We start from the raw sequence: 8012 nt of genomic DNA, 5'->3' as shown, positions 1-8012 counted from the left end.
GGCTCAGGCAACCCACCGTAAGAGTTCTGGGGCATCCTATTGCCACATCACATCTATGCTGTGCTGTATTCTGGAAACTCAAGAAACCCCTCTCTACTCTGCTGGCTGGTGGAGACTGTTCTGGCTGCTGTGGGGGTGCCGGATCAGGGTAACCCCAACTGCGCTGTCACAGGAGGTGATTGTCAATGAGAGACAGCCCATCCCAACATACTGAGGTACTTGTGTATTCTCCACCGTATGCAGAGAGCTGAAAGGTAGAATGTTTCAGGAAATTTTCCAGGATGTGCTCAGCACGGCTGTGCACCACCTACAGTTTTTAAAGTTTGATTAGGCCTCAGCTGGAGTATTGTGTCCAGTTCTGTGCGCCACATTTCAAGAAAGATGTGGAGAAATTGGAGAAGGTTCAGAGAAGAGCAACAAGACTGCTTAAAGGTCTAGAAAACATGACTTGTGAAGGAAGACTGAAAGAATTGGGCTTGTTTAGTTTGGAAAAGAGAAGATTGAGAGGGGAATAATAGCAGTTTTCAGGTACAGCCGCTCCCCAAGTTGCGAACGGTCGAGTTACGACCATTCGCAGTTACGGCCAAAGCTCCCATAGAGCGGTTGTAAAGGCGGTCCCCGAGTTACGAATGCGACCCGCGCTTACAAACAGCACAGTCGCGTGTAACTAAATAGGATCCGAGTTACGAACAGTTCGAGTTACGGACCAAGTGTTGAGCGAGGAGAGCGGCCGTATCTAAAAGGGTGTCACAAGGAGGAGGGAGAAAAATTGTTCTTCCTCGCCTCTGAGGATAGAACAAGAAGCAATGGGCTTAAACTGCAGCAAGGGAGCTTGAGGTTGGACATTAGGAAAAAGTTACTAACTATCAGGGTGGTTAAACACTGGAATAAATTGTCTAGGGAGGTTGTGGAATCTCCATCTCTGGAGATATTTAAGAGTAGATTAGATAAATGTCTATCAGGGATGGTCTAGACAGTACTGGGTCCTGCCATGAGGACAGGAGACTGTACGCGATGGCTTCTCGAGGTCCCTTCCAGTCCTAGTATTCTATGATTCTATGAACCCTGTACAAGGAGACCTCACAATGAATATTAGCTCAGGAAGAATCTGATACATACATAGACATTAGGACAAGAAAAAACCTGCTAAATCACAGTGCATTCTCACAGCCTGAATGGACAAACCAAGATTGTTCTCCTTAGTTTATAATCCAGACCAGTTTTCAATTATTCAGTAGTGGGCCTTCCACCACTTCCCTAGGGGTACTACCATACAATGTGACAGACTAATCTGAGCACATGGCTTTGTGTTTAACCCAGTAACAGATACCATGGAAAAGTCGGATAGAGGAAATAATTTCCCAGACACAGGTTTCTTGATTGCATCAGGCAAAAGCAAAGTTTTATTACAGATACTTTTTCATCAGATTGTAAATTACCAACCACGGTACAGATAACTCAAGTAAGTAAGTATTGTAATTAGACACACAGAGAATTGCAAAAGAAAAGAAGCAAATAGCATAATAGGCAGGAAGGTGGACCAAAGATCAGATGGGCCCCTTAGAACAGAAAAGTTGATGTTAGAAACCTTGAGTAATTCTAAAGAGCACTTCTCCAACTCTGCCTAGGTCCACAGCGAATGCATTAGGTCAGCTCTCTCTTTGTCCCTGGGTGGTTCTTTGCTTGGTGGGTCTTGCACTGGAAGATGCTGGTTTCTCTGCTTAGTCACAGATCTTTCTGCCGTGTCCTACAGAGGGATAAAGAGAACCGTTACTTTCCTTAGAGAGGGTGTAAACCTTTCCTGGAAAGTGAGCGTTTGACAGTAGCTTCCCTCTCGTCCTGTTACTGAGAACAGGACTAAAGAAACATTCCCCCTGATACCCGAAGTCAGTGCTCACCCTTCTCAGCAGGGTGGCAAGGTGGGACATGGGGGAGGCAGTGGGAAGAGGTAGAGTAGCTGTGGGATGATTTAATGACAACGCCTCCTCCTCCTGCGCATTTACCAGCTCCACTTCCGACACCGATCCCTCCTTCCGGAACACTGTGGCAAGGAAAGAATGTCTGGTGAGTGGAACAGCAGCCAACCCTGCAACAGCATTGTAGGTTCAATAAAGCCCTGCGACTACCTGTCCTCACCCACTACCAGTCCCGCAAGGAGCCAGGACCCAGCCCGTACACCTCCCTTGGCTTTCTGCCAGCGCCCTTGCTCACGACTTCCATGCAGCACAGCAACAGCACATCACTACAAGGCCAGCCGGTCTCCCTATTGGCTTTGCCCCCCAAAGGATGAATTAGCTGTAGGCTTCCATTGCCGGAGAGATTTTACACAGATTCTGCTCTGCACCTGGCTTCCAAACCAGGAAATCTTTGCCTCATTAATGAGCTGGCTGGTTTCAAAAGCAAATGGAGTTGGGGACATGCCAGGTGCTTTGGATAAAAGTAGGAGTGACTGAACTTTTCGCAAAAGCTCAGGCTACATCTTTATGCAGGGATGAGCATGTAGGTGTTTGCTTTATTCCCCACTGGGTCTGTAGCCTACATACATAATGTCACGCTGTCCTCCTTCCAGCAGGCAGCGGTAAGTGTGAATCTCCTGCTCCAGTCGGCATTTGACGTCCAGAAGGACCTTGTACTCGTGATTCTGGGACTCAATTTCTGCGCGCAAGTCAGACAGCTGCTGCTCCACACAGGTGATCTGTTGTTGTAACTGGCACAGGTGGGCGTTGTAGCGACTTTCGGTTTCAGCTAAAGAGGCTTCCAGGTTGTCCCGCTAAGAATTGAAGGAATAAAGCCACATGTACTTTAACCAGGCACCAAATTAAACCCATTTGGATGCATAAAGCTGGATATTTCCAATGCAGAAATTAAAGCAAATTGTTGCTAACAGTCAGTTACATCATCACTGCTACGTAGAGGAAAGGCCTGGCTGGTCCCCTATTAGTCTAGAAATCCAGGTATCAGTGTGTCATAGTTGAGCTTTCATTGATGACAATATCCCTACCTGGCTAAGATGGGCTTGCAGATCAATCTCCAGGCACTGCAATTGACGTCGAAGTTCGGAGACCTGATTGTTGCACGACTCCACCTCCTGACCGCTTGTGATGACCTCACGATTCACCTCCTCAATCTGAGAAACAGACACACACAATAAAGAGCATCAGAGGGATTTTTAATTGTCCGGTGAGTCTAGTGAATGCACAAAGCAGTGGCTAAAAATACATGTAAGACAGATGGGATGGGCAAGTTTTCTGCACACGGGAATGAATCCCATCTATTGATTGGAACTCCCCTTGTGATTCTAATGCTACGGCTCCTCACAGCCTCACCTGTGATTCTCCTTTGTCCTAAACTAGAGGTTCGCCCACTGTTCCGCCAACACACCTCAATAATGACATGTAGCAAGCCCTGTTATTCCAGGAGAAACATACACTGTGTGTACGCTGGGCCTCCTTCCCCTATGCAGAGGGCACTACACATCCAGGCAGATCATATTTAGAACATATGAAACAGGAATAAAATCTCCCCACAGTGAGCATATGTGATTCTGGAATAGCTCCTGCATTTTCACCTGAGGGAGTTATCATCATGAAGGACTTACCTTGCATTCATACCAATCCTCAACCTCTTTGCAGTTTTGAGCAATCATTGTTTCATACTGGCACCTCATCTCATCTAGGATTTTCTTCAGATCTGGTCCAGGACTGGAGTTGACTTCCACACTGACATCGCCAGTGGACTGGTTTCTCAAACAAATGATTTCCTGCAAAGATAGCCCAGATCGGCTTGGTTAAAAAGATTGAAAATATGAGTTGAGTTCTTTGGCGCGTGAGAGCAGCATGCCGCTGTCAGGGAGCCGCTAATCCTGATGCCCATTTCAGACACTCACAACACCTGTCTCTTCTCCACTGAGGACTTCCAAGCTAAATTCTACATTGAATGCTCCTGAGGTATAAAAACCAATGGGTATTTTCAGGGATGTGTGGTCGCTAATCACAGCCAATTAATGTAATCTTGACTATTTTTACTTAGACAAAGGACATTTTTTATTCTTCATTTCCGCCTGGGACTTTGTGTCCCTGGATCATGCATAAAGGCTGTTTTCCTATGATCATTTTTACATTACACTTTCCAATAGTTTATATTTTCACAACAGTTACCATTTGTGTGTCTTTTCTATACACCAAATCCAGTCAGCCCATTTTTACTGCCATGTTTGGTGCACACATCCCTTAGCAGAATTAAGTTTGATGAATGAAAGTCATTTCCCTGAGTAGGTTGCCACTAGTGTAACAGGCTCCCTTATCTTAGATCACCTTTTGACAAAGAAGTAAATTTTCAGGTAGATAAGTCACAATATATTGGCTCTTTCTATATTTTTCCTTTTATATTTACATTTTCAGGGAAGGGAGTGTGGTCCAGTGGTTAGAGCTCCTTGCCTTTTGTTTCATGGGTCTGCTACTGCATTTCCAAAAGATTTTGAACAAGATATTTCCCTTAACCATTTCTTGGATAGCCTGGCTTCACAACACAGCGAATAATACTAGCAACACAGGGATGTTCTAAATAGTGATTAGTTGCTTATGAAGGGTTTTGAGTTAAGTTCTGTGGATGAAGTATAGCAAAGAAGAGACAAGTGATATCATCAGCCATTGGCAAAGCTGCTGCATGGTTTATCCAACTCGCTGCTAGTGTCTGTGATAGCGCTCTCTCCTTCCCCTTTTACAGGGCCCAGGAGCTGCCAGAAGCTTCACATTCCTTCCCATGGTTCCTACATTGCTCCCAAACCTTAGGGGAAGGACCTAGCCTGCTTGCGACAAATACTCCAGCATAGGACCCACCATCCTTGTATGTTACATACGAATGAATATGATTAGGAAACGGGTTTGGAGAAAGGAGTAATACGGCTGCAATGCAGATCATATTCTATTGGCTGTAATGGCAGTATTCCATTCATATTCTATTGGCTGTAATGGCAGTATTCCATTCATAGTCTATTGGCTGTAATGGCAGTATTCCATTCATAGTCTATTGGCTGTAATGGCAGTATTCCATTCATATTCTATTGGCTGTAATGGCAGTATTCCATTCATAGTCTATTGGCTGTAATGGAAGTATTCCATTCATAGTCTATTGGCTGTAATGGCAGTACTGTTGGGGGTTAGAATCAAATTCAGAGCCCCGCTGTAAGTAATATGCAACATACATTCTGTTAGCTCAATGGGACCCTACCTCCTCGTGGTTCTTCTTCAGACAGCACAGCTCTTCCTTCAGGCATTCGAGCTGCGCCTCCAGGTCAGACCTGCACAGGGTCAGCTCATCCAGAACGCGGCGTAAGCCGTTAATATCAGCCTCCACACTCTGGCGAAGGGCCAGCTCAGTCTCATACCTACGCCATGGACAAGAAGCACAGAAAAGTCAGCCCCCGAGCCCACCGCTCAGGCCTCCTGGCAGGCTCTCTCGGATTATATTGAGTTTGTGTGTCCCTTCTGCCAATGTTACGTCTCTGTCTGGGCTTAAATAGAACACAGCCTGTCCGCTGTCCGGTCTCTCTGGGTGTTCAAAGGCAGGGTCTAGGATTTTGTGTTTGCTTCATAAAAGACCTTCTTTACTATACTGCTACAAGACCTCCGTTCTCTGCACTTGCCCTGGGGAATAATCTGAACTCTTCTTTTTTTTAAATATCGGTGGGCCGGACTCTCCACTGATATAAATCTGCGTAGCTCCATTGCCTTCAAGGGATGCATGCAAACTTACATCACCTGTCCCTATATTTTAGCCCCCTCAAGCCTCACAACCAACTCTTTGCTTCAAACTCTCTGTCCTAGAAATGCCCCTCTTCTGGGCACTTCTAATATCAAAGACAGAAGGCACATGTCAAATTCGAGACCACAACCTGTGAGATCTCTTATTCTCTTACATTGGTCTTTACGTATCCATTGATGTCTTGTACTCTGCTGGGATTATCGGCTCTTTCAGTGGGATGTATAACAGTTTGACTTGTGTGTATACAGTGCTAGCACAATGGGGTTCCGGGCCTTCACAGAACTTAATAGCTGCTGCTCTAATACAAATAATTTATAATAATAAAATCCCCCACCCCTTGGGAGATTTCTTACTTTGGGAATAGGATAAAAGGGGAAAGTGGTGAATGGTTGTTTTTTGTAGAGAACGGTACTCACTTCAGTCTGAAGTCATCAGCTGCCATCCTGCTGTTATCAATGTTCAGAATGATCTTGTTGTTGTCAAGGGTTGCACAAACAATCTGGAAAAGAAGAGGGTCCAGGAGACTCTCAGCCCTTAAGTCTCTTCACGCACTTACACTCAGTGTCACATTGCAAATTTCAGTCTCCGTACTCTCTCAGTATTCAATTTCCGATAGAGAGGAAGCACAGAAGATTTCAGATCTCAGGAGAAAAAATTGAGAAATATCCGAGTGTGTGCAATGAAATAGATAAAAGGAATAAAGTTGCAAAAATACAGTTAAAATACTAGTGACTTTGAAATTATACTTAGTGCTCTCTGGTACCTCCTATAACAAACCTCTCATTTTCAAAGTTGGTCTAGAGTTCATTCAAACCCATTGGTGACAAAGTATTATATTTTTCTTATTTTTTAGGGGAATATTCCTCTTCTCCACCCCTACTTTCTATAGAAGCTCAAACTTGGTTGAAATATAATTAACATTTTAATTAAAATCTGGGAAAACTGATGATAAGATAAAAGGTAATAATGAGGATATTTCAGTAGATTAATGAATGAATTTATCTTTTCAGCTTTGTTTTGGTCATAAATATATTAAAACATATTTTCTCAGCTGTATTCCCCAAGGTAAGATCTTCACTTGAGCCTGTGTTCAGATCCTGTTGCTGTTCAGAGAGGCATTATTTCACTTTTGTAAAATGTTCTTTGCAGACATAAATTTAAGGCAACTGCTCTTATGAATATGAGTGAGGGTGTGAAAACTCCTGAGTCCGTTCACAATCAGCCTTTTCTCGGCCAGGCTTGTACAAAGAGGAAAAGGTTACATAGCCAGGGAACAATCTAGACCTGGTCAGTGCACGTGCAGGAAATGTGTAACAGGATATTTACCTGATTTTGAAGATCTTCTATTTCCTTGTGGTAGCAGCTGTAGTCCTTTGGTAAACCAGAGTGCCCATGCTGGGCATACCACTCCCTGATTTTACACTCAAGGGCAGCGTTTTCTTCCTCCAAGCATCGCACCTTGTCCAGGTACGAAGCCAGGCGGTCATTGAGGTTCTGCATGGTCAGCTTTTCATCACAGGTGACAAATGCACCATCTCCACAAACACCACCGCCAAGAAAGCCACCACTGACTGCAGCACCAAAGCCACCACCAAAACCACCTCCATAGCCACAATGGGAAGCACCACCGCTCAACCCAACACCAGGACAACCTCCACAGCTGTATCCTGGGAGACCTCCTCCGAAGACACCTCCACAGCTACCTCCAGAAAAACTACCAGCACCACCACTAAAACTCCTGCACGAAAAGCCTCTACCACTGCCTAGCCCACAGGAGCCATATCTCCCAGAAGAAACGGAAGAGATCTTTCCTGCACCACCACCTCCAACCACGCAGCTACCACCACTACTCCTCCCTTTGGTAGTGAGAGTAACAGTCTGCTTGGTGCTGTAGCTCATAGTGACGGCAGTTAAGAATCCAACCCAAAGCCCAAAGCAAGAGGCACAGCTTGATACGAATTCAGACTGCACGTTTTCTGTCCTCACTGATCACTATTTATACCTTCCCCAGTGGGAGTCACCAATAGGGTGTTTCTTCTTCCCATGGGGATGGCTAGTCTTGCTGTTTATGCCAAGGATAATTCCCCAAAGGCAGTTCCCCTCCAGAAATCCCAGTACACAAGGACGTTAATTTACACTTTAGCAGCTAGTTCCAAATATACACTCACAATGATATTCCATGAATCATCAGCTTTTTTTTATGATGAATATTTTACAAGAAGAAGCCAGGAAAAACACTGCCCTAAATT

The 8012-nt window shown here is 44.8% G+C and overlaps 1 protein-coding gene across 1 annotated transcript; it reads right to left on the bottom strand.

Annotated features, from left to right (window-relative positions):
* Positions 1–1358: 1358 nt before the first annotated feature.
* On the bottom strand, positions 1359–7750 carry LOC102453628 (keratin, type I cytoskeletal 19-like). Its single transcript, XM_006114296.4, has 8 exons — positions 7090–7750; positions 6180–6262; positions 5230–5386; positions 3599–3760; positions 3002–3127; positions 2544–2770; positions 1899–2041; positions 1359–1747 (listed from the first exon to the last, which is right to left on the bottom strand). Exons 1-8 carry the CDS (start codon positions 7660–7662, stop codon positions 1722–1724), a joined length of 1497 nt encoding a protein of 498 aa, XP_006114358.2. The 5' UTR covers positions 7663–7750; the 3' UTR covers positions 1359–1721.
* Positions 7751–8012: the final 262 nt, after the last annotated feature.

This window comes from Pelodiscus sinensis, chromosome 29 (genome assembly GCF_049634645.1).
Source record: "Pelodiscus sinensis isolate JC-2024 chromosome 29, ASM4963464v1, whole genome shotgun sequence".
NCBI lineage: Eukaryota > Metazoa > Chordata > Testudines > Trionychidae > Pelodiscus > Pelodiscus sinensis.
Note: the sequence above shows the minus strand (reverse complement) of the source record. Positions and strands in the feature narration are given on the sequence as shown.